The sequence below is a fragment of the Oncorhynchus gorbuscha genome, linkage group LG18 (genome assembly GCF_021184085.1).
Source record: "Oncorhynchus gorbuscha isolate QuinsamMale2020 ecotype Even-year linkage group LG18, OgorEven_v1.0, whole genome shotgun sequence".
Lineage (NCBI taxonomy): Eukaryota > Metazoa > Chordata > Actinopteri > Salmoniformes > Salmonidae > Oncorhynchus > Oncorhynchus gorbuscha.
Window position 1 is genome coordinate 26758876 of NC_060190.1, and position 27672 is coordinate 26786547.

Genomic DNA, 27672 nt, shown 5'->3' on the forward strand with positions numbered 1-27672 from the left:
GTGTCCTCACGCTTCTCTTTACCGTGTCCCTCGTGTGTACACGCCTCTCCAATGGCCCTACTTCTGACACCAATGTAGCAATTTCGGGTCCAGCAACTGTCATGCCAACACCTTAACCGCTATGCCAAGAGGTCAAAACCTCTTGACGAGGTCGCTAGGTATTGGGGTCGCTACTATATGATCAGCAAACAGATTATTCAGTCCCTCTAACAACCGCATGTCCACTTAAGAATGTGTCCCTGATACATGTACAGGTATGCTGTAACTATGAGTAGATTGTTGAATATACACGCCTTTGGTGAGAGGTTACATATACACACGCCGAAGGTATAAGAGATGTATAAGTAGGCTGCTATGCAACTATTTGTACCTTGACTGTAATTACACTATAACAGCGTATGTAGCTACCATGTAATACTAAATACTAGAATGCATCATTATCTTACTTTATTACTGATAACGTTAGCCACTACTGGTAGATGCAGGGTCAATAAACACATGCCAAATATTGATTGACTTCTAAAAGGCATTATAGCCTAAATATCACTGTAATCATATCGTTATCAATATCATTGCATTGATAGTGCATTGATACCAGAAAGGTTAATTGAATAACGTATCATATTTATTTCCCAAATGTTCCAACGCTTGGGGGTGTGTGTAGCCAAAGCGTCACCTGTTCCATACATGTTTCTGGAAAGCAAGGAGTTAACAGCAAAGCTCACATTTGGAAAGATCTTAAGCTCTGAAGGGTTGCATTATAAACCCCTTCGTCGTAAGAGAAGTCGATTGCCGTTTTTATTTCGAATAAAATACCTTCTACCCTGGCCAGTAAATGTGTTCAGAACTCAAGCGACTGGCATGGCAAGTTGTGCCTGCAACTAATTATTTGCTGACTTCACGTAACTGTCGCTCCTTTTGCGGTTGGACTGTTGTAACTTTTCACCGGCGCAGGATATGCGTGGATGTACATCAAAATGATGAATCGCACAAGTAACAACCAGCAATTTGACTTGAAGAAGAGACGGTTCTATCTGTACCCGAGCAATGTACTCGAATCTCTAAATCCCTAACCTTACTTGAGCGTTGAACGGTCCTTTTTCGCATGAACCACAGAAGGACTTGGGTCGGCTTTGTCGTTCCTAAAGATTCAGGATGAGAAAACCCAAAGTTAATCGGATGGTTCTTGCAATGTGCTTGTGGTGTTTTATAATGGTTATATTCTATTTTCACAGCAACCCGAAACCAGGTGAGTCAAATATCCTGCACAAGCCTTTTATTGTATTCATGAATTTGTCACATTTCAGTACACTGAATGGAATATGCATGTTTTCCCAAGTGTTTTGCATACAAAGTTACTTTTGAACTCATCTCTATTAAAACTCTTAAATTGCATATTTTAGGAGTAAAAAAATCCATTGTATTTAGACAATGAATAATATTATAATGTCTCCTGCGTTCTAATACAGTGTGAATAGATAACAGGGGCATGTCATATCCCTACCAATGGTTGATAGCCAAGTAGCCTTCAGCCTTCCATGCCAGCACTTATTCACACTTTTCATTATAATGGGTTTAAAAGGCTCGATAGAGGTGTGCACAGTGTACAAAACATTAGGAACACCTATTTCCATGACATAGACTGACCAACATCAATAATCCTTTATTGATGTTGGTCCCATGTGGCTCAGTTGGTGGAGCATGGTGCAACGTCAGGGTTGTGGGTTTGATTCCCACAAGGGACCAGTACAAAAATGCATGCACTCACACTACTGTAAGTTGCTCTTCTCCTAAATTACGTAAATGTCATTTCACTTGTTAAATCCACTTCAATCAGTGTAGAGGAAGGGGAGGAGACAGGTTAAAGAAGGATGTTTAAGCCTTGAGACAATTGAGACATGGATTGTGTATGTGTGCCATTCAGAGGGTGAATGGGCAAGACAAAATATTTAAGTACCTCGAAAGGGTTATTGTATTAGGTTCCAGGCGCACCGGTTTGAGTGTGTTAAGAACTCCAACGCTGCTGGGTTTTTCAAGCAAACAGTTTCCCGTGTGTATCAAGAATGGTCCACCACCCAAAGGCCATCCAAACAACTTTACATCACTGTGGGAAGCATTGGAGTCAACATGGGCCAGCATCTCTGTGGAATGCTTTCAACACCTTGTAGAGTCCATGCCCCAACGAATTGAGGCTATTCTGAGGTCAAAATGGGGTGCAACTCAATATTAGAAAGGTGTTCCTAATGTTCTGTACACAATGTATATGCCCATTTACTTCAACAGAAATTCTACTTCAGTGAGAAAGTTTGTCATTGTGCAGACTTGGCCAAGTTGGCCTGACTAGACTTAGACCACACGCTATAATACTATAGAAACACGTCTCCTTTCCCTTGCGGTCAGTGAGTAAGCCACAGAGATGATATGTTTAAAGGGTGTGTTATTGTTGTACGGTGTCTCCAGCCCACCCCACGCGACAGCTTTCACAACCGTTTTACCTCATGTCCCACCCTCTGTCTCCGTTTCCCGTTGGGACGCAGAGCAGAATGGAGGAAAACTTGAATTAGCAGCCTGATTGGTTCAGTGTTTCCTCTGCCGTGTGGAATAACGTGGTGAGAGTTTGCTGCTGTCGGTGTATCCGTTCACTGTGAGACCCGGCCTTCTCCTCTAACCCCACACTGGTCCCTCTTTGCCCGCACAATGGCCTCATTCAGACATGTCCAACCATACTCAGTCCATGTGGTCCTACAAGGTAACATTTTGGGCTTTTTCTAAAAACTTTTGAACAGAATGGTCACCTTTTGTGGAGCTCTGTAGGTGCGTGTTGCTCTACTTATGACATTGTTTTTAAGAACGTATTCCGTTTATCAAATCAAAGTCCTAAACTTAAAATGTGGTTGAAATTACCCCCTTTCTATCTAGCCTAATGCCATGAAAGGTTTTGCTCAAGCTAAGGTCAATCAATATGGGTTTGTCACTACTACATGTCTAACCAAAAGGCATTTTACGGGTGCATCTTATTGTAGGTCTTCAGCATGACATAAGCACAAATGTATGCATGGAGTTCTGTAACAGGAAATGCCTCTGAGCATTCAGATAGTCAATAGATCTACGTGAAAGAGCACACTTTCATACCGATGCAGAGGTCTGGGTAACGAAATCTGCATCCTTTGCCAAATGAATTTGGACGGGCTTCTAAATGTTGCAGTCGGGCGTGCAGATGAGACTTTGGGAACATTTCCATTTCTAAGTCTGTTTTGTCAGACCCCAGTCTGACGTAGATGTCTTTCTATGTTAACAAAGGGAGAGTATCATATCACACTGGAGAGCATTGTTTAACTTACAAAAAGGGCAGCGTCAATTTTCTCCCACTTGCTGAATGGGATTTCTGTGTGCACAGTCCACACTCTCATGTTCAAGAAAGATAATTACATAGATTGCACCAGATGCTGGCTTTAGCCTCTGATCCCCCTGACCCAGGAGACACAAATAAAATGTTTGTGGTGGCCACAACGTGTATTCAACCCAATATACCCTTTGTGGTTTGCAGCGAAAGCCAGTGGATCTTGAGGGTCCGACAAAAAAAGCCTTGGTGGAACAACACAACTTTTGAAAAGATGTGAGACAGCATGTGGCACTAAACCTCAATGGCATGTTATGTCTATAACGCAGACACACTGTCAGGATCGTTCCACCACTAACCTCTCTATATGCCCTGTAAGCCAGTGCATGCTTCTGTGGTGTACAAGTCAGAAATATGTTTTACAAGTGGACGGGTGAAAGAAGACTCCAAACCAATGATTTCACTCATTTAGTTCTGTTCTGAGGCCTGATTTCCCTATCTTGGTCCCAACCATAATCATTATGGCTAATTAAGGAAACCTGGCTGTAGATCAGTGCTTGGGGCAACTATCAGCTTACACTGTGAAGTTGGTCTCCACCTCATACCTGCCTTGCCTGGGCTTGACTCAAGAGCATTGGGGTCATGAAATACTTATCTGCTCAACACACGAGTGTCAAAATCAATTGCAGTGCCCCAGACCTATACAAATATCCTTAGCCACAAATCTGTACATTGTCTTGCCTTTTAGAAGAGTAGGAGCACAAAGTGTCTTGAACTTTGTTCTGGGGAATATTCCAGTCTCTCATATGTTTGTCATTGTTGTTTGACTTCAGTCTAGTACTATGTGTCCCAGAAGAGACACCGACTGACTGTCTGTCATGCAGATCTCGATGGTACTCTCAGGTTGCCAAGTGAAATGAGTTCTGCCTGAGATTGCCGTCAGATCTGTAGCCATCTTGGGATATTGATGACAGTTCAGTTCAGCCCTGCTGTTCCAACCTGTTCTTTTCCCCCTGCCAGTTGCATATTCATGTAGAACACAGGAGGTTGGTGGTACCTTAATTGGGGAGGACAGGCTCGGGTAATGGCTGGAGCGGAATGGTATCTGATACCATTCCATTTGCGCCGTTCCAGCCATTATTATGAGCCGTCCTCCTGCTCAGCATCCTCTAATGATGTAGATCAATCGCTCCAGGATTAGATTAGTTTGTGTGATGTGGGAACACGGATTTCTTTGCTCACTCTGGTTTTGTTCATAATTGGCCTCTATTACTTCCAGCTGCTCTCACCATGGCACAAATCCCTATCTAGGATTGGATTATCTTCTCACACAGAGGACTACTGGGAATAGCAATGGGAATTCTCTCCATTTTTTTTGTGGAATTTTGATGTACCCTGTGTTCTTGTTTTGTCCCCAGTTTGGCACTGTCACCTAAATGTTAGCTTTGAAGTTAAAACTGTTCCTAGATCTGTGCTGAAGGTCACTTTATCCCCCCTAGATTGCCCATGCCCATGCTCAGCAATTTCGCAGATCCCCGTGAAGCGCTTTGAGAGGCTTGTTCTCTTCACTAGGCAAAACACTTGTCTTCTGACCGGCACATAACGGGCGTAGCATGTAAGGTGTTCCCATGTCATCAACCTGGCACGCAATTAAAGACTTCAACCTTGGTGACGATCCAAAGAACCGTCTGGAAGACGGCCCTCCTTGTGGAACACCATAGTCTGCTTTGCTGCTATAGGCAGCCTTGCTACTCTTTTTACCCCCACAAATGTGCCTGTACACAATATAAGCCTCCACCTGTTCCGTAATCCATACTATGTGTCTCGGGGAAAGACCAAGACGATACCTGCCCCACATCTGCTTGCACTCTCCTAAGACTCTCACTCTCGTTAAAAAAGATAACCCCCACCACCCACGCACCCGTGGATTTGCACTAACACCCTTCACATTAGAGGTCGACCGATTAATCGGAATAGCAGATTTCAAGTTTTCATAACAATCCGAAATCGGTATTTTTGGGCTCCAATTGTTTTGTTTTTTTTGGTGTTTTTTTTACACCTTTATTTAATCTTTATTTAATTGGGCAAGTCAGTTAAGAACACATTCTTATTTTCAATGACGGCTTAGGAACGGTGGGTTAACTGCCTCGTTCAGGGGCAGAAAGACAGATTTTCACCTTGTCAACTCGGGGGATGCAATCTTGAAACCTTACAGTTAACTAGTCCAACGCAATAACGACCTGCCTCTCGCTTGTTGCACTCCACAAGGAGACTGCCTGTTACATGAATGCAGTAAGACAAGATAAGTTGCTAGCTAGCATTAAATGTATCTTATAAAAAACAATCAATCATAATCACTAGTTAACTACACATGGTTGATGATATTACTAGATATTATCTAGCGTGTCTTGCGTTGCATATAATCTGACTGAGCATACAAGCATACAAGTGTCTAAGTATCTGACTGAGTGGTGGTAGGCAGAAGCAGGCGCGTAAACATTCATTCAAACAGCACTTTCGTGCGTTTTGCCAGCAGCTCTTTGTTGTGCGTCAAGCATTGCGCTGTTTATGACTTCAAACCTATCAACTCCCAAGTTGAGGCTGGTGTAACCGAAGTGAAATGGATAGCAAGTTAGGGCGCGCTAATAGCGTTTCAAACATCACTCGCTCTGAGCCTTGGGGTGGTTGTTTCCCTTGCTCTGCATGGGTAACGCTGCTTCGATGTGGTGGCTGTTGTCGTTGTGTTCCTGGTTCGAGCCCAGGGAGGAGCGAGGAGAGGGACGGAAGCTATACTGTTACACTGGCAATACTAAAGTGCCTATAAGAACATCCAATAGTCAAAGGTTAATGAAATACAAATGGTATAGAGGGAAATAGTCCTATAATAACTACAACCTAAAACCTCTTACCTGGGAATATTGAAGACTCATGTTAAAAGGAACCACCAGCTTTCATATGTTCTCATGTTCTGAGCAAGAAACTGAAACGTTAGCTTTCTTACATGGCACATATTGCACTTTTACGTTCTTCTCCAACACTTTGTTTTTGCATTATTTAAACCAAATTGAACATGTCTCATTATCTACTTGAGGCTAAATAGATTTTATTGATGTATTATATTAAGTTAAAATAAGTGTTCATTCAGTATGGTTGTAATTGTCATTATTACAAATACATTTTTTTTAAATCGGCCGATTAATCGGTATCGGCTTGTTTGGTCCTCCAATAATCAGTATCGGCGTTGAAAAAATCATAATCGGTCGACCTCTACTTCACATACATTGCAGCAGCAGCGGGGATCGGCCTCCACACAGCAGTGTCTCTCTCAGTAAAGCGCCTCTCTTTGGCAGACCTGGAGAGCCCGTGGAGGGGGATGGGGCCCTGCTTCCCGAGGGATTTCCACACAGAGCAGCGTTCATGGCAGGGACAGGAGAAACACACATTGGCCTTTCTACATTCTGCATCTCCTAAGATCTTGCTACTGTACCAGAAAGGGAGAGTGGGAAAGAGAGAGGATCAGCATGGGTTCTAACTTCACAGTGTTAGCTAATAGGACTTGGTCAGCTCACATAAATGGGTTTTTGGTTGAGTGCAAAGAACACCTTTATAGAGTACCACGGTATGAGTCATAATACCCATAAAACCATGTGGTCAAACAACGCAATGATTCCAATCGTTTTTCCACCATTCATTTTTCCCATAGGGATTTTAGAAACACTTAAAATAAGGGCTGTGTTTCATGTAGGCTTAGCCTGGCATGACGTTTTAATAACCGTGTAAATCTTTTCAGGACAAGGTGACTTATCAATATACAGTATGCGGCTGTATTTACTCCCCCAAAATGAAATGCTAATTAGCTGCTAATGTGGCTATCATATAGAACTACAAATGCCATAATGATATGGATGAGACTGCCGAATAGAAGCAATGGTAAGAATCTCTGCATTAACTATCTAATGTTAGCTAAATTTAGTAATTAATACATTGTCTACATTTCTTTAAATTTACAACTCTGTAAACTGTTTAAAACTGTTAAAAATTTGAAGTTTTAAATTGACTAAATACCTGTTAGCAAAGGTGTCAGCTAGAGATGGCGTCCAGGAGCTTTCAAGGATTTGTGGTCTTGCACAATGTCTACTTTGATGCTAATTAGCATTTTAGAATCTGAGAGTAAATAGAGCCAAATATATTGATAAAACTAATCTTGTCTGATTGAGATTTAACTGGTTATCAAAATGTCACGCAAACGTAAGCCGACATGAAACACAGCCCTTATTTTAAGTGTTTCTAAAATTCCCTATGGGAAAAATGAATCGTGGAAAAATGATTGGAACCATTTCCCTGTTTGACCGCTAGATTTTATGGGTATTATGACACATCCACTGTGGGGCTCTATTAGGTAGACAAGTCTGTACTTGGGTTAAATTTTCTGTCACTTAGCTAGCAGATCTTTTTATGTATCCGTTATTTTACCAGGTAAGTTGACTGAGAACATGTTCTCATTTGCAGCAACGACCTGGGGAATAGTTACAGGGGAGAGGAGGAGGATGAATGAGCCAATTGTAAACTGGGAATTATTAGGTGACTGTGATGGTTTGAGGGCCAGATTGGGAATTTAGCCAGGATACCGGGGTTAACACCCCTACTCTTACGATAAGTGCCATGGGATCTTTAATGACCTCAGAGAGTCAGGACACCCATTTAACGTCCCATCCGAAAGACGGCACCCTACACAGGGCAGTGTCCCCAATCACTGCCCTGGGGCATTGGGATAAAAAAATTAGACCAGAGGAAAGAGTGCCTCCTACTGGCCCTCCAACACCAGGTCTCCCATCCAGGAACTGACCAGGACCAACCCTGCTTAGCTTTAGAAGCAAGCAAGAAACAATCTTATTCTGAGCAATACTCAGTCAACATATACAATGAGCAATTTTTGGGGTTTACTTAGGCCTAGATCTTCAGCCGCTGGCTGGTAATGCTTGCAAATGCAACAATTTATCTTCCGTAATTGGATGGGAAACTCCTGAACGTATTGCTCATTAGTTTTCATCCGAATAAATTTGAATTCATCAGAAGAATAGCAAATAGAGTGATTTGTAGATTTTTTTGTGTAACTTTCCATGGTTGTACAATGATAATAACTAGTGCTGTGACAATACCAGTATCGCATTTGTTTTTTTTTTCATGGCAAAAATGAAAACACGAAGCAGACCAATTTGGTCCTTTAAAAACCTGCTGTTTGTAAAATATTGTGTGCTGTAGATTGGAAAATAAATTAAAGTGACTAGAAGACAACATTATGATGTCTGTTTCCAACATTATGACTGTTTTCCTAAATAAGTTACATTCACTTCATGTTTTATTTCCTTGCCACGATACTAATAAGTATAGAGATACTGGTATCGTCCCGGCCCTAATAAGAACAACAGGAAATTAAGGTACTAAGAGCGCATTGATTCAATGTGTCATCTCTGCTCGTTCCTGGAATACAGTAGCTATAGTCATCACATTCTTGCCAGGCCCTGCTTCGCATATTCAAAAATAGTACTGACGTTACCTGTACTCCTGGCATTTAATTAGGGAAAAAATGAAAAGGTTTGGGAGGGGTCGTATTTAAAATGTGTGCTGCCTTGACTGACAGTGGCAATTTCCATAAGGAAGTTGTAATGTGTTTATAAAACAGTTTGAAATACATCAATGTACTGTATCACTGTTCACCACAAAATGCCCCCACACCTTGGCACACGCTAGGCAAGGGCCAGGCCAAAGTGACAACATTGCCCTTTGGAGACCCGTTCTCTCTCTATTACTGTACAAGTTGGCTCCATTGACAACAGTGGCACTGGCAACACCTTTTTTATCATCAACATTATTTAAGTATCAACATTATTTTTGTCATTGTGATTGGCCCACAAATGGTAAAGCTATGTCTGTAGAGAAAGTAACCTTTAAATGGTCTTCAATACTGAACAAAAATATAAACCCAATGTAAGTGTTGGTCCCATGTTTCATGAGCTGAAATAAAATATCCCAGAAATGTTCCATACGCACAAAAAAACGTATTTCTCTCAATTTTGTGCACAAATTTGGTTACATCCCTGTTAGTGAGCATTTCTCCTTTGCCAAGATAATCCATCCACCTGACAGGTGCGGCATATCAAGAAGCTGATCAAACAGCCGGATCATTTCACGGGTGCACCTTGTGCTGGGGACAATAAATGGCCACTAAAAAGTGCAATTTTGTCACACAACACAATACCACAGATATCTCAAGTTTTGAGGGAGCATGCAATTGACATGCTGACTACAGGAATGCCAACCAGAGCTGTTGCTAGATAATTTCATGTTAATTTCTCTACCATAAGCCGCCTCCAACATCGTTTTAGAGAATTTGGTAGTACGTCCACTCCACCCCAGGACCTCCACATCCGGCTTCTTCACCTGCGGGATCGATTATATTTTTGGTCAGTATAATTCCAAGTTCCACAGTCATGTGTGCAAGTGCAAGTACAGTGAAATGCCTTTCTTGCAAGCTGTAAACCCAACAATGCAATGATCAATATCAATGTAGTGCTAAAAATAACATAAGGTGGAACAAAAACACATGAGAAAAAATAAAAAGAGGAACACGAGAATGTAAGAAGTTACTGTATATACAAGGTCAATGGGGCGGCAGGGTAGCCTAGTGGTTAGAGTGTTGGACTAGTAAGCGAAAGGTTGCAAGTTTGAATCCCCGAGCTGACAAGGTACAAATCTGTCGTTCTGAACAGGCAGTTAACCCACTGTTCCTAGGCCGTCATTGAAAATAAGAATTTGTTCTTAACTGACTTGCCTAGTAAAATGAAGGTAAAAATTGTTCAGCGTGGAAATGGTTGTTTCTCCACACAAATAACATGTCATTTCTAGTAGCAAGTTTCCAAAAAATATTATATTTTGACACGCAGTTATTCAGATCTAGCTTGCCAACTAAGTAGCTGTTGGGTTTATAGGTTATCCCCAGCTACAGTGGTCTACAGTATATATTTCCCGCATGCTTTGCTCTGGCATAGAGAGTGTGAGTGTGTTCATTGTTCACAAGTGGCTTTGACATTCAGACTTGCCGAGTCTCACACGGGCGTGGAGAGAGAGACACACACATCGTCCGTTTACCTTTTTCCTTGCCACACATACATACATTTCCCTCTATACTCTTCATCTTACAAAAGTAGTATTCAATTGCCTTTATCCTTGGTGGAACTACCAGGTAATGCAGAAACAGCATTGTAGATCACAGTGGCTGTCACTGACCTTTAAATGAACCCTAACCTTAACTAAACCCTTAACCATGACTCTAACCTTAACCTATTTTTAACCAATTCTTAAATGAAATATTGGTTTGCAGGTCAGGAGTGTGCATATAGCATTTACCCTCCTTGAGCCTGCCGCACACGTTGCTTCCTGCTTATACGGTGTATCTCTATAAAGTCACTCACTCCTGACTCATGTCACAACAGCATCATCAAATTGGATCTAATGCTGCTTAGCCTAATGGGTATATATAGAGCTTGAAGCTCAACAGCCTTATAAATATTGCGATCGCATGCTATTGGTTGATTGGATTGGGATCGGACAAGATTAAGCAATCAGAGCCGGTCCATTCAATGTGATAGCATGAATGCTAAGAAACAAAACATTTTCCCTTAGCCATTCTTTACACTATATCCTATTTAGCATATTACATCAGGACTCCTAGAGTATATACCGTGCACACGCACAAGGCACCTATTCTTAACTCTCCCTCATCCTTGTTGCAGGGGAAGGTTTGGTTGCGTGGCAGTCTTGCTCTGCTGGATTCCTGATGCACCCAGCCTTTCCTCTTCTGTCAGTGTGTGTGTGTGTGTGTGTTGAAGTTAATCCACACTGCAGTTAGGTGTCACTTTCCTCCCTCTTTTAGAACGTACGCCTTTTGGGTTAATCTAGCCACGTTGAGTTGTGTCATGGGTTAATCCAGCCATGTTGAGTTGTGTCGTGGGTTAATCCAGCCACGTTGAGTTGTGTCGTTTACAAGTTTTAATCTCATGTGCACAAGTATAGTGAATTGCCTTTGTTGCAAGCTCTAAACCCAACGTTGCGGTAATCAATATTACTGTATCACTAAAAATAACATAAGGTAGAACAAAATGACAAAATAAATCAAGAAATAAGAAATAAGAACACGAGAGAGTAAGAAGCTATATACAGGGTCACTTTCAATACCATATTTACATTGTGCAGGGATACTGGAGTGATAGAGGTACTGTAGATACTGTATGTATAGGGGTAAGGCATCAGGATATATGATAAACAGAGTAGCAGCAGCGTAAATGATGATTGCATGTGAGTGTAGTTAGTATAAATGTGTGTGTATGTTATGTGTGTGTTGGAGTGTCAGTGTGCGTTAGTCCAGAGTCAGTCCAAAATACAACATTTAACACAAGGGTCAAGTCAGATAGCCTGCTGAGCCATTCTGTTATCTATTTAGCAGTCATATGACTTGGGAATAGAAGCTGTTCAGGAGCCTGTTGGTGTCAGACTTGATGCACTGGTACTGCTTGCCGTACGGAAGCAGAGTCCTTAACGATTTTCCGGAATTTCCTTTCACATCGCCTGATATAGAGGTCCTGGATGGCAGGGAGCTCGGCCCCAGTGATGTACTGGGCTGTATATACCGCCCCCTGTAGCGCCATGTGATCGAGGCCGGTGCAGTTGCCATACCAAGCAGTGCAATCAGTCACAATGCTCTCAATGGTGCAGCTATATAACTTTTTGAGGATTTGAGGGCCCATTCCAAACCTTTTCAACCTCCTGAGGGGGAAGAGGCGCTTTCTTCATGACTGTACGTGTGTGAGTGGACCATTTTATGTCCTTAAGTGATTTGGAGACCGAGGAACAGAGTTCTCGAACCGCTCCACTTAAAGGAGCAGTTCTCTCTGTGGGTCTAACCCCAAGAAGTTCTGGAAGACGGTGAAATACCTTGAGAATAAACCCTCCTCCTCACAGCTGCGCATGTCACTTAATGTTGATAATCTGGTAGTTACTGTGGCTGAGCTCATTTATCAACACTTCATTAAGTCAGGAGTCCTATTTGACTCAGCCACGTCTCCTTGCCCTTTCAACACTTCCTCATCTCCCAGCCCTTCTAATGCGACTAACCCTGATGCTCCTCCCTCTTTTTCCCCTGACCCGCTAAACAGCTTCTCCCTTCAGGCGGTCTCTGAGTCTGATTTGCTAAAGGAGCTCCTTAAAAGTTGACCCCCAAAAAAACATCTGGGTCTGATGGTTTAGATCCTTTCTTCTTTAAGTTTGCTGCCCCTATCATCGCCGAGCCTATCGCTGACCTTTTAACCTGCCTCTCCTCTCTGGGGAGGTTCCCAGTGCTTGGAAGGCAGCCACGTTGCATTCCTTATTTAAAAGGGAGATCAAGCTGATCCTAACTGTTATAGTCCTATTTCTATTTTGCCCTGTTTGTCAAAAGTATTTGAAAAACTTGTCAATAATCAACTGACTTGCTTTCTTGATGTCTATAGTATTCTCTCTGGTATGCAATCTGCTTTCCACTCAGGTTATGGATGTGTCACTGCAACCTTAAAGCTCCTAAATTATGTCACCACTGCACTTGACTCTAAGCAATATTGCTGCTATATTTATTGACATGGCCAAAGCTTTCTCTGCTCTTAACCTTGTTCTGAACACCTCCAAAGCAAAGGTCATGGGGTTCGGGAAGAAGAATGTCTCTACCTTCTTGCCCTTCATGTTCTCGTCGGTGCCTAACAATGTTTGCACCGTGTTTGTATTGCTACCATGTTGTGTTGCTGCCATGTTGTGTTGTTGTCATGTGTTGCTACAATTGTTTTGTTTCTACCATTGTTGTGTTGTCTTACGTCTCTCTTTATGTAATGTTGTGGTGCCTCTTTTGTCGTGATGTGTGTTTTGTCCTACTTTTAAAAATGGTTTTATCCCAGCCCTCATCCTCACAGGAGGCCTTTTGCCTTGGTAGGCCGTCATTGTAAATAAGAATGTTATCTTAATTGACTTGCCTAGTTAAATAAAGGTTAAATACAAATAAAATAAATAAACGTACCACAATGTATATTTATATTTTCTCTGTGTGATGTCTCTCCTCTCTGGGGAGGTTCCCAGTGCTTAGAATGCAGCCACGTTGCGTCCTTTATTTAAAGAGGGAGCTCAAGCTGATCCTAACTGTTATAGGACCATTTCTATCTTAAAGTTACCTCTTAAAACGGATGAAATGCATAGTCATTTGCTTCGGGTTAGTCTCACCTTACCATACTCCCATACTCCTGAAATCGAGGCTAGCGTTGGGTCAACACACAGATGCCACTTCAAATTGTGATGCCAAGTCTTAAACCAGTTCTCTTCCATTAAAGAATATGAATTGTGAATTCTCCCAGTAAAGAAAAAACTGACAAAATATCGAAAATGCTCGTTTTGCCAAGTGTCAAACACTGCATGTCTCAGCTGGTCTTTTATGCCAAAAAAAAATCACATCTCAAGTGTTGCAGTCAATTGGAATAAAGTGGAATAAGAAAATTCAGGCGATACAAATGTATACAGTGATACACATTTATGACGGTCGTAACTTCGCAGGTAGAAAGTCTCCTCAATTCCATTTTGACAGGTTTGAGAAGTGCCTCCGTGTAGCTTTACCCGAGAGTTGAAACATGTCGGACCACTGTCAGAAGAGGCCCTCTCTTTCTCTTTGAACTGGACAGAGACCGACTGCTTTTACGGCCTTAACAGGGCTAAGTTAGTACCAGTCATATTGACTTGAACAGCGGAGGTCGTTAAAGCAAGGGATAATATATTAAAATCGGGTATACTGAAAGCAGGTGGACCGGTCTTACGAGCTGGGAATGACTGTGTAAAATGTCATCTGTGTATATGTAGCCCCATACCTTTTTTCAATGTCTTGATGCAAGGACTAAGAACACACCAGGTGGCCTTTACACTGCTAGAAGAGAAGTGTTTCCTGAAAATGTTATGGCATAGTTACAGTATGTGCTTCAGCTGTTTGCAATGTCCTTAAACTTAACATAAACACTGTCTTGCGTTTGCCAAAAGAGCTGAACATATAGAAACATACGGGATGACTGTATAAACATATTTTCTGAATGTTGATGTCCTCTTGAAGTCATGTGCTGATGGATCTCTGGTGTGTAGTGAGTAGACTGCACAAACTGGTTGAATGGTAAAAACTGGTTTAATAAACATTGTTTCCAGGTCATTTGAACAACAACAAAAATGTATGTGATGTTGAATTAATGTGGAACTGAAAAAATGTCATCAACGTAAGGGAATTTCGTCTTTATTTCACACAACATTTAACCTAAATCCAATCACGTGGTAATTTTTGTCATTAAATTCACGTTAGTTGACAACTGAACCGAATGTAAAACAAAACTAGACGTTGAAATGACGCCTGTGCCCGGTGGGTAAAACTCAACGGACACTATGAAAGCTTAACCCAAGTTTATTCTTCCCAGAGGATCAATACAGCTGCATTAGACAAATACATTTTCACAGAAGAACTGATATTTAACCCTTCCTCCTAGGCTGAGTATCCTCCTAAACATCTGAACAGACGACGCATCTCTGTTGCTAGACAGAACCTTTGTGATATCTGTTCTTCCTCACTTCCATTGACCTCTACCCCAAATTCCTCACTCCTCCCCAACTCAAGGCTGTCATGGTGATTGGTACCAGACTGTGTCTCTTCTCCCAGAGGATCCCTCCCATAGGATCCCTGATGTCTAACAATAACATATCCTGACACAATGTAAACCATTATACATTACCCTCTCTTCCTCAGTGACATGAATAAGTGTATTTCATATTCTCAGAACCCAACAGTAGTGACTAGTACGAGAATGTTACATTTTTGTGAAGGAGACGCAGGGAGTCAGAAAGCAGGTGCAGCCTGTCGGTTTAATAGGAACGAACATGGACTGAATACAACAACAGGAGTAGCATCTAAACAGGAAACAATACTACCTAATGGGTGATACAACAGAGTGCTAGATAAAAGGGAAGTAATCAGGTAGTAATAATGTCCAGGTGTGCCTCATGAGGGGGCGCAGGTGTGTGTAATGATGGTTGCCAGGTGAGCGTAATGATGGGTTGCCAGGACCGGCGGTTAGTAGACTGGTGACGTTGAGTGCCGTAGCGGGAGGAGACGTGACAATTTTGGACCAAACTACGGTGGTTGGGTCAGTGGACAGTTGGGTACATAGGAAGACTGTATGCCACCAGTTGTAGTCTCTCCAGTCTAAATCTTTCCACCAGACTGGTGTACTGTATGGTGGCTAAGTTGGTCCTGTTGACCTCCTTAGTGTGGGTTGCAGTGTGTGTTTGTGTGTTCCACTCATTTGGTCAGAGTGACACATCAGTTTGTTTTATCCTTTTCATACTTTTATGTTCAATCCCAGTCATATTTAGTTTTTTTAATTAGCTACTGGAAGTCATGCTAATTCATTTAAGTTTTAAGCTAATTATTCTCAGTAGGTGAATGCTCCATTCTTGTACAGTAACATGAAGGAATAAATTGGTGCCATTTATGGATGTCGGATTTCTGAAGACGTGCTTGATGGCACTGAAACACAGACAATTATCTCAGCCATGCCCTGTCTGGCTGCCTCCTCACCAATTCTCCCCTGTCTCGAGAGACCATGTCTGTGACTCTTTGTCTCTCTCAATTCCGATGTGAAGGTTTCTTGTCAACCCACACTGTCTGACAAATGTGACATTTTTTTAACCATAACACAGTAAATTGCATGCTTGCACTGCCAACCATTTTGTTTTTTATAGAACATCACATGAGCCACAGCATACGAAACAGAGGCTACGACAACAACAGCCTATACAACAACAATCTACATGCCACATCATGTTTCTTAAAGTAACTTTAAAGTAGTCCCAGAGGCTTCCTACCACTGTTTATCCTCCATCTACTCTCTTGGTTTTCTATGATTGCAAGCAAATATTCACCCTTTTTCGCCTCATACTTCCTTCCACTTCCTCCTCTGCTCCCATAAAGGAGTGCTGTTTTCAGTAGTGTTGCTGCCTTGTATGTTTAGGAGAGAGCTACAGTAAAAGATACAGTAGTCTGAATGGATGCACAGTCCTTTTTGAGGCCTGGTTTTACATAAAATACCCTCTCTTTTCTCTGTGACAACCAGGTGTGCGCACCTGTTTGTTAGTGTTTAATGACCCTCAGGTGTGTAGTAGTGTGTACAGTATGTAAAAAATGACACATGGGTGAGTTTCTCTTTCTGGTCTCCCTATGACTCAACTGTATTTGTGACTTTCTATTAGGCTATATTAAAGTCTCTGATTGTGGTTACATTCATACCTTTACATTTAACATGATTCAATGATTATCTCTCTTGCCACTTTTTTAGGAAGTTGCGCGTTTTCACTAACACTAACTAAACTATGGCACGGGCGTAAAATACATTTTTCCCTAGTTTCAACTAGGCTGTGTCAGAGTGGTCGCTTATCAAGCATTGGGCTCAACATTAAACAAACATGAAATTTGCATTCAAATTGAAAGTTCAGTAATAACTTGCCATACCTGATGATTTGCCACAATGGCATAACATGGAGTGTGTGGATACCAATTTAGAATGCAGCAGAGATGGCTAGCGGTCTTGAGTGTGTACTATAGGTAATCTGCCTGTACTGACCTAGATATGTGTACCTGTGTGTGTTTTCTCAGCCTCAGCGCAGGGCAGTGGGAGGAGCAGCGGCCAGGGAAAGTCAGGGAGAAGTCCACTCCAGATGCTCTATGACAGTGACCAGGTAAGTCCCGCCCACCACCAGGTAGCCTTCACATCATTGGCTGATGAATTTATAGCTACATGAGTGTTGATGACCACTGAACTTGTTTTGATCTTGTTTTGTGAATTTTTCAAGGTGCATTTTTTAAATATTCGGAGCCTTTGCTGTTTACTTGCTGAAAGTTCCGTATAATGTGAGAGTGTTAACCTTATTGGTTGAGGAAAGCTGACATTTAATTCTGCTGCTGCTGCGCTCTCTCATTGAATGACAGCAAATGCTTAATTGAAGAATCCCGTCCATATTTCCCACCCCTACTGTTGACCTACTGTATCACCGTGAAGGGTTGTAGACTTCGGCTACCAAACTTCAACTTACCTCATGAAAACATTTTGTGTGCGCGGACAGCCGAAATCTCGAATTAATATATGCGTGATCTGTTTCATTCCATCTCTGATGTGAATGGTTTGTCTGTAAAAGCAGATTTAGGTTAAATCATAATTATTAAGCCCACATTGCACTACAGATGTACCTTAAGCTACAAGGTTCGGGTGTCTTGAAATCTGTACATCTTAAGCCTTTGAAACTGTCTGCTGTAGTTACCGGTGACAGTCAGTGATTGACACAGGTGCGACCCTTGACCTTTTTTTGAGGTTTGTTTACTGTCTAGTACAGCTCTTTTGAAGTTACTCATCAGACAAAAGTTCAAACGTCTGCGTAAAATTTTGCTGCAGAAGATGATTTGAAGATGATTCATTCCTAGCCCTGATTTGGCGATTCCAGACTGCAGTCAGACATTGGTTAGCAAAATACAATTATTTTAGATGCTTAGGATGAAAAAAGATGAATTATAATGCAAAGGGAATTCACACAGTTAATTTTGCCTGCTTCTCAGGTGTGGTGGGCATAAAACCATCTTGTTCAAAATAAAAATAACTGACATAGATGCTAGCAAAGTTACAATCTCCCCCTCTCTCTCTCCCTCCCTCTTTCGACTTGTCATACCACTGTTGAAAAAATGTCCAGACAGTGATAGGGTGCAGTATAAAGTTCCCTATAAATAGTTTAGGGATTAACATGGGTAAATGGGATCCCAGGACTGTCCCAGGAACACTCTTCACATTTCCTGAAAAAATTGAATGACAAGATCTGGGAAATTACAAAAAAATGTATCCAATGTTGCACTTCTGCAATACTACAAAATACACGACATGCGCAGCAGCAGATTAGCAAAAAATAAAATGGCACCTTATCCAAACAGGTTGTCGCATGGAAGCCTTAAACTTAGTGTATTTACTTCACACAAAGTCACCATAAATTCAAAGCACACTGTTATGTTCGTTGTTTGAAGGATTGGACCAAGGTGCAGCGTGGAAAGCGCTCATCATATTTATTAAAGTGAACCAGCAACAAAACAAAATAAAGAGTAACGAAACGTCCAGCTAAATATGATCCCCAATCAGAGACAACGAAAGACAGCTGCCTCTTATTGGGAACCATACCAGGCCAACATAGAAATATACAAACTAGAGTACCCACCCTAGTCACACCCTGACCTAACCAAAATAGAGAATAAAAAGGCTCTCTAAGGTCAGGGCGTGACACACATGCATAATTGATACTGCAGTACTGCACACACACCAGAATGCAGTTTATAAGCCCTACAATAAACCCCCACAGTATGGCCTACAAAATAGCGTGTGCCTCTTTGAGCTGTCATTGGGACTCTTCAGACAGTCACAAATTGAATCTGCACAATTCACTACATAGGCATCTCTGTCTGTTAACAATTCATGAGGGAAAATTCTAACTTATCCTGTCCTACAGCCTAAGCTATTTTCCTATCCAGTCCCTATCCCACTGAAACCCAAAATCCTGAATCCTGTCTCTCATGAAAATTCCTAACTTTAATCTGTAATCGCCTATGGCTGTCAAAATACCGTTATAACATGTTCCCTGCTTCTCTGCGCCGTCTCGTACTTGCTGCCCATATGAGAGCTTCGGTAGAGAATGTGTGATCAACAAACGGTATGAGAGTAGATATGGATATTTTTATCTTGACATTTAAACTTTTTCCACTCTTCAGCTCCCGGTTATTCATGAGCTGATCTGCAAGCTGTATAATCATCAACTTGATTTTGCCAAATAGAGGAGATATTCTGTCATTCGTTGAAGGAGGTTATCTACCAAGAGTAGCAACTTTGGTCGTTTGACTTTTGTTTGACTGCCGTTGCAAACTCCGTTTGATTCTACAACTCTTTATTCAGGGTGCGTCCTGGGGGCCTCTGTGTCGAGATAGCCTACCGCTGAAATGCGATGAATTAATTGAGGAACATGATAACGCTCAGAATTTATGAATGGCCTGTTTTGCAATTCACAACAATGGCATTGGTTGATCAAAGATAGTTACTATAACATTACTAAAATATCTGTTTAATTTGCTCTGAAATCTTTCCATAGTGGCACAACCAAGCCGGTGCAGCGCCCCTCTTAACCCTGGCATAGTGACCATATCTTGGTTTTAAACACTTTAAGTGGGTAATTCTTTAAGTGGGTATTTTTGCGGTATTTCTCCGGACTCTCTCTGTTAGTAGGAATTATTCCCGGTATTTAAACGGGAAAATATGAATCCCTAATAGGTAGCCTATAGAGTTGTACTTTATAGGCTACTTAAATACCTCATGACATTCTTCTTCTAAACAAACATCTATACAGTGTGTCACTATGACGGTTTGACATTCTGGTGTCAGCAGAGGCAAAAAGCAAACCTGTGGCCTGGAACTCTCTGCAATTACTTTTCATCAACACAAGGTTCGCTAAAACTTTATGGCAACATTTGACATTACATGGGCATTACTCCAGGCCACAGGCATTACTCCAGGCCACAGGCATTACTCCAGGCCACAGGCATTACTCCAGGCCACAGGCATTACTCCAGGGTAATTGTAATGTAGAAAACATACATCATTCCCGGGATGTGTTTGTATGTACAGGTTGTGGTATATTATACAGTATGACATTACGTAGGGACTGTTCCAGAACTAAGACTTGGAGAGAATGTGAGAGAAATTAGCTTGGCTGTTGCCAATTAAATCATACAGGGAGGGTAGTCTGAGGCTCATGCCAAATGACAGAACTGCTTGAGACATTATTTACTTATAATCGCTTTGCAGTTTTCTTTTTGTTATTTTGCACTTAGCTTGTCCAAAGTGGAACTCTGTGCTCTTGCTATACTTTGAGGAATTTGAGTTTGAGTTTATGCAGGCAGCAAGCAAAACTGGTGGAAGATTTTAACAAATATTATTCTGATTTGTCTAACTTTAGTTTTGGAACATGAAAGGGTGTAATTGTTTATACTGGAAATGTAACTTAAGCAAAGGTTTTACAATGAATGGAGAGTTGACCTTGCATGCTTAAGTTACCCTTATATGCTGACTACACTGGCCAGGCACATGCGTCCGCATGCGCCATCACAAGCATTTAGATTTTGTTCATCCTTACCAGACGCGATCATGACTCGCAGGTAAAAATATTTAAACCAACTGTGAACCAACTATATTAATTGCGGGTCATGTCAAACACACCTGAAATATTCATGGACATTTATCTAGCCTCCATTGCTAACTTATTTGTCCTGGGAGATAAATATTGAGTTGTTATTTTACCAATGTACGATAACCAGAAGATGGTGGCTAGTTGATCAACAGGATTTTCACCCCAGGTCGAGGCATTGAAAACAGGGTTAAACTCCAGAATGGAGACCTCTCTCTCACCATTACCTCAGCTGGGCTACTATGAGTGTATCTGCAATAACAACATTTAACAGGATGTAGAACTAGTCGTTTTGGTCAAATCTGCTCATGTTGGTGATAACGTGAAGCTTACTTGCCACGGCTCAACTGAAAAACAAACTCCTGACTAGGGTTTGGAAATATATGCAAATTAATATTAGTACCATTTAAATGTAAAAGTTTTTAGCATTGGATATATTTACCATATCATATAGAGACAGAAACATAAACCTTTTACCTGATCATAAGTTGACATAATTGCAAATGATTCAATCCTTCCAACAGAAAGAAAATCTAAACAAATTGTTACGAATGAAACTTTAATTAAATGAGTTGACTCTTCACATGGGATGATTTCACTGAACAACAAAAGGGAATATTGAATGATTCCCAATGATCCATCGCATCTCCCAAAAATGTTTTCAACATACATCTGTAAAATGATAGTCTAGAAACTAAAGCTTTGGTTGTCTTCCTCTCAGGCTTCCATGTCTTCTTCCTGGACCTCCTCAATGTCCACCTTTGTCCAACTCTGAGGCCTCATCTTCACTGTAACTTTACAACCTTGTTGAGGATGGCTTGTTGTCAGGCTCAAAAAGCCTCAAATATGCCCGGATGGCCACCAATTTGTCAACCCTTGTATTGGTCAGCCTGTTGCATGCTTTGGTGTGTGTGTTCCCAAACAAGGAACAGTTGCGCTCTGAGGCGGCTGATGTTGGTGGGATTTGAAGGATGATGAAGGCAACAGGGTTGAAGAGCCTCAGATCCACAAAGTCCCTTCCACCAGGTGACTGATGAGATATGTTGGCACGACTGACATATTGCATATCCATCCCAAAGCCCTTGCTTGGAAGTGTACTTCACCAGAATGCCAAGAACCTTGCCCTCATCCAGGCCAAGGTGGCGAGACACGGTAGTGATGACACCATAGGCCTTCTTGATCTCTGCACCAGACAGGATGCTCTTGCCAGCATACTTGGGGTCCAACATGTACGCTGCAGCATGTATGGGCTTCAGGCAGAAGTCTTCACGCTTTTTGATGTATTTCAGAACTATAGTTTCCTCTGCATGTAGCAATAGTGTAGTGGGCAGGGCAGTACGGATTTCTTCTCTTACATCTGCAAGCAGAGTCTGAACATCAGACAGGACGGCATTGTCTCTCTCAATCCGTGCAATGGCCACTGCTATAGGTTTCAGGCTGCTTAGTACTCTTTACCAAAATACATCATCCATGAGGATCCTCTTGATGGGGCTGTCCATATCGGCAGACTGTGATATGACCATTTCTTGGAGAGACTCCTTCCCCTCCAGGAGACTGTCAAACATGATGACAACACCACCCCAACGGGTGTTGCTGGGCTGCTTCAAAGTGGTGCTCTTATTCTGCTCAGTTTGCTTGGTGAGGTAAGTTGCTGCTATAACTTGATGACCCTTCACATACCTAACCATTTCCTTGGTTCTCTTGTAGAGTCTATCCATAGTTTTCAGTGCCATGATGTCCTTGAGGAGCAGATTCAATGCATGAGCAGCACAGCCAATGGGTGTGATGTGAGGGTAGAACTCGTCCACTTTAGACCAAGTAGCCTTCATGTTCGCAGCATTGTCTGTCACTAGTGCAAATACCTTCTGTGCTCCAAGGTCATTGATGACTGCCTTCAGCTCATCTGCAATGTAGAGAACGGTGTGTCTGTTGTCCCTTGTGTCTATGCTCTTGTAGAATACTAGTTGAGGGGTGGAGATTAGAGGTTGACCTATTAATCGGAATGGCCGATTAATTAAATCGGTAATCGCCATTTTTGGACACCAATCATTGCACTCCACGAGGAGACTGCGTTGCAGGCTGACTACCTGTTATGCGAGTGCAGCAAGGAGCCACGGTAAGGTGCAAGTTAGCATTAAACGTATCTTATAAAAAACAATCAATCTTAACATAATCACTAGTTAACTACACATGGTTGATGATATTACTAGTTTATCTAGCTTGTCCTGCATTGCATATAATTGATGCGGTGCCTGTTAATTTATCATTGGATCACAGCCTACTTCGCCAAACAGGTGATTTAACAAGCGCATTTGCGAAAAAAGCACTGTCGTTGCACCAATGTGTACCTAACCATAAACATCAACGCCTTTCTTCAAATCAATACACAATGATATTTTTTTAAACATGCATATTTAGTTAATATTGCCTGCTGACATGAATGTCTTTTAACTAGGGAAATTGTGTCACTCTCTTGCATTCTGTGCAACAGATTCAGGATATATGCAGCCATTTGGGCTGCCTGGCTCATTGTGAACTGTGTGAAGACAATGTCTTCCTAACAAAGACAGCCAACTTTGCCAAACGGGGGATAATTTACGAATTTGCGAAAAAAAAGCACAATCGTTGCACAAATGTACCCAACCATAAACATCAATGTTATGCAGGTGAATGAGGACCCAAAAGCGACTTGGCGAAAACAGAGTCTTTAATCCAGTTTAAGGAAATAGCAATACTCCTAGACAAATCGGAGCGGTAAATAAAGCATAAGAAACAATTTCACTCGTAATCACGAGAACTGACTGGAGACTCGATAACGAACTGCAGGTTGCCTCGGGAAGGCTCTTGACCGTAGCAGACTCAGACACCTGCTCACCACGCAGCATCTGAGGGAAACACGACACGACAGGGCGATACAAAGACACAGCACGGTGAACAGTATACAAGGATCCGACAGGACAGAAACGGAAAACAAGGGGAGAAATAGGGACTCTAATCAGGGGGAAAGATAGGGAACAGGTGTGGGAAGACTAAATGATTGATTAGGGGAATAGGAACAGCTGGGAGCAGGAACGGAACGATAGAGAGAAGAGAGAGAGAGAGGGAGAGAGAAAAAGGGGAACGAACCTAAAAAAACCAGCAGGGGGAAAACGAACAGAAGGAAAAGCAAAATGACAAGACAATATAAGACAAAACATGACAATCAATGCCTTTCTTAAAATCATTACACAGAAGTATTTTTTTAAACCTGCATATTTAGTTAAAAGGAATTAATGTTAGCAGGCAAAACTAGGGAAATTTGTGTCACTTCTCTTGAGTTCATTGCACACAGAGTCAGAGTATATGCAACAGTTTGGGCCGCCTGGCTCGTTGCGAACTAATTTGCCAGAATTTTACGTAATTATGACAACATTGAAGGTTGTGCAATGTAACAGCAATATTTAGACTTATGGATGCCACCCGTTAGATAAAATACGGAACGGTTCCGTATTTCACTGAAAGAATAAATGTTTTGTTTTCGAAATGATAGTTTCTGGATTTGACCAAGTTAATGACATAAGGCTCGTATTTCTGTGTGTTATTATATTATAATTAAGTCTACCATTTGATAGAGCAGTCTGACTGAGCGGTGGTAGGCAGCAGCAGGTTGTATTGCCAGCAGCTCTTCACAATGCTTCAAGCATTGCACTGTTTGACTTCAAGCCTATCAACTCCCGAGATTAGGCTGGCAATACTAAAGTACCTGTTAGAACATCCAATAGTCAAAGGTATATGAAATATAAATGGTATAGAGAAAAATAGTCCTATAATAACTACAACCTAAAACTTCTTACCTGGGAATATTGAAGACTCATTTTAAAAGAACCACAAGATTTCATATGTTCTCATGTTCTGAGCAAGGAACTTAAACGTTAGCTTTTTTACATGGCACATATTGCACTTTTACTTTCTTCTCCAACACTTTGTTTTTGCGATATTTAAACCAAATTTAACATGTTTCATTATTTATTTGAGACTAAATTGATTTTATTGATGTATTATATTAAGTTAAAATAAAAGTGTTCATTGTTCATTCAGTATTGTTGTCATTGTCATCATTACAAATATATATATAAAAATTGCCTGATTAATCAGTATTTGCTTTTTTTGGTCCTCCAATAATCGGTATAGGTATCGGCGTTGAAAAACCATAATCAGTCGACCTCTAGTGGAGATGAGGTAGTTGATTATTCCTTGCCCATGAACATTCGACCACCCATCAGAGATGATTGCAATACAGTCTGATTTCTCTATGATTTGCTTGACATTCACTTGAACTCTGTTGAACTCTGCATCCAGCAAATGAGTAGATAAAGCATGTCTGGTTGGAGGGGTGTATGCTGGGTGAAGAACATTCAGAAATCTCTTCCAATACACATTGCCTGTGAGCATCAGTGGTGAACCAGTTGCATACACAGCTCGAGCAAGACATTCATCAGCACTTCTCTGACTACGTTCCTCCATTGAGTCAAAAAAAACTTCTGATTCCAGGAGGACCATGAGCTGTTGCTATCGATAAAGATTAGGAAAAAACGAGTTCAAAAACTCAAGTGTCTGATTAATAATGTTCACCTCGAATAGAAGTAGAGGGACTTTTGTCAGCGCTGAGGTAACTTTATGCACTTGGCCAGATGATTCTGCATCTATGTTGCATTCTTCACATATGATTTGGCACAGTATTTGGAAATGTACACAGCTTTTCCTTCATTAGCTGCATGTCACGCCTTGGTCATTGTATCTTGTGTTTTTGTTTTATGTTTGGGTAGGCCAGGGTGTGACATGGGTTTATAGACTGAGGAGGTCCAAGCCTTACTTTTGAAAGGGTGTTTTTTCCCCCTCATATTCGGGTTGAAAATGGCCCCATACAGAAACAACCCCTAGCCCCTAATAAGGCACTTGTGTAAATCTGAAAGAATTGGATGGGTATAAGCAATATGTAAACAAAATTCCATCCATCTAGCCTCTCTGATTCAGAGGGGTTGGGTTTAATGCAGAAGACACATTTTGGTTGAATGCATTCAGTTGTGCAACTGACTAGGTCTCCCCTTTCCCCTTCATTTTTACATTTGACATTTTAGTCATTTAGCAGACACTCTTATCCAGAGTGACTTGCAGTTAGTGCATCCATCTTAAGATATGTAGGTGAGACGACCACATGTCATAGTACGTACATTTCTCCTCAATAAACTATCTGCAAAGCCAGTGCTACTAAGAAAATACAAGTGCAAGTTGTTAGTTCGAGAAAAGCAAGGGTGTTATTATACTTTTGTTGATTAATCAAGATACGGGCAAGGTGGCGCTACAACAACATTGCCTATACCTATCCAATTATTTTGGATGTACTTGAAGTGTGTTTGGGCTAGGGGTTGTTGTGGGGCCAGAACCCTTCGTAGATTGTCCAGCCTTGTGTTCAGCCTCATTAAATATATATTTTTTTCGTATTGTGTAGACCGGTTTCTTGTCTCCCATTCTGCAATCTGATGAGTGTTGAAACTTCCTGCGTTCACCTGTTGAAATATGCCAATGTGTTCAGTAACATGGATATAAAGTATCCTCCAGCCATAACCATCTCACTTTCTACTCACCTCAAGAAAACAAACTGATCAAACAACACGAGACATCTACCAGAATTTCAGACAAATTCAAGCTGGTTTTTTATGTCACTACCTGGAATACTCACTGAATCCTCTCCTCTCTTCTCCTGTAGCTGGAGCAGTCGGCAGTGCAGGTGACCCACCAGGGTCGGCGGGAGCTGCTGGAAGACGCCTGCCGCTCGTACACGCGCAAGCGCCGCGTCCTCATCCCCGAGGACCTCAAGCACATCATTGTGGACGACCAGCATGGTCTGCTCTACTGCTACGTGCCCAAGGTGGCCTGCACCAACTGGAAACGAGTTCTCATGGTCCTGACAGGTGCCGCTGGCCCCAACCGCGACCCCCTCGCCATTCCCGCCAATGAGGCCCACGTGCCGGGCAACCTACGCACCCTCTCTGAGTACTCCACCTCCCAGATCAACCAGCGACTGCGCTCTTACCTGAAGTTTGTGTTTGTGCGCGAGCCTTTTGAGCGGCTCGTCTCGGCCTACCGCAACAAGTTCACACGGAGCTACAACACAGCTTTCCACAAGCGCTATGGCACCAAGATCATCCGCCAGCATCGGCCCGACCCGCAGGCCGAGGCGCTGGAGCGGGGCGACGACGTCTCCTTTGAGGAATTTGTGTACTACCTGGTGGACCCGGCCACGCAGCGTGAGGAGCCCTTCAACGAGCACTGGGAGCGGGTGCACACGCTGTGCCACCCCTGCCTCATCCACTATGATGTGGTGGGCAAGTACGAGACGCTGGAGCAGGACTCCCGCTACGTGCTGCAGCTGGCCGGGGTGAAGGGCCAGGTGACCTTCCCCACCTCAGCCAAGAGCACCAGGACTACGGGAGACATGGCTGCCCAGTTCTTCCACAGCATCAGCCCCTTCTACCAGAAGAAGCTGTACAACCTATACCACATGGACTTCCTGCTGTTCAACTACTCCACGCCGGAGTACCTGAAGTTTGGATGAAGTAACTTTTCTTAGGAGTAGGCTTTGTTTGAACCGTCTGTCATAAGGACTAGGTAATGCAGTTGTAAGCATGAAGTCGTGCCCAGTCCCCACTAGCTTATTGCTTGTGTCGTGGCAGCTTGAAGTAGTCAAATATCAGACAGCTGATATCAGCTGTTTGTATGACTTTTAGCAGCTGTTGCTTTATGACAACATTTGTATAACCTATGACAGAGGGCTCAAGATAATTGTTACAGACAATTTTAACATGGATCCCGGGACTCTCCAAAGCACAATAACACTTGTTACCGAGAGACCTAACCTGGTGAACTCTAAGCAACTAACTAAAGATATCTTTCATATCAAAGGTAAGAGTGGCTTTAAGATGAGATGT

At 42.0% G+C, this 27672-nt stretch overlaps 1 protein-coding gene across 1 annotated transcript; it reads left to right on the forward strand.

The window, feature by feature from the left end:
• Nucleotides 1-706: 706 nt before the first annotated feature.
• LOC124003396 (carbohydrate sulfotransferase 11-like) lies at nucleotides 707-27672 on the forward strand. Its single transcript, XM_046311621.1, has 3 exons — nucleotides 707-1249; nucleotides 17094-17176; nucleotides 26451-27672. The coding sequence occupies exons 1-3, from the start codon at nucleotides 1156-1158 to the stop codon at nucleotides 27297-27299; spliced, it is 1026 nt and encodes a 341-aa protein (XP_046167577.1). The 5' UTR covers nucleotides 707-1155; the 3' UTR covers nucleotides 27300-27672.

Coding starts and splice junctions, on each gene's coding strand:
- LOC124003396 (XM_046311621.1), top strand. CDS start 1,156: ATGAGAAAACCCAAAGTTAATCGGATGGTTCTTGCAATGTGCTTGTGG. Junction 1,250..17,093: donor TCACAGCAACCCGAAACCAG/GTGAGTCAAATA, acceptor GTGTTTTCTCAG/CCTCAGCGCAGGGCAGTGGG. Junction 17,177..26,450: donor TGCTCTATGACAGTGACCAG/GTAAGTCCCGCC, acceptor CTTCTCCTGTAG/CTGGAGCAGTCGGCAGTGCA.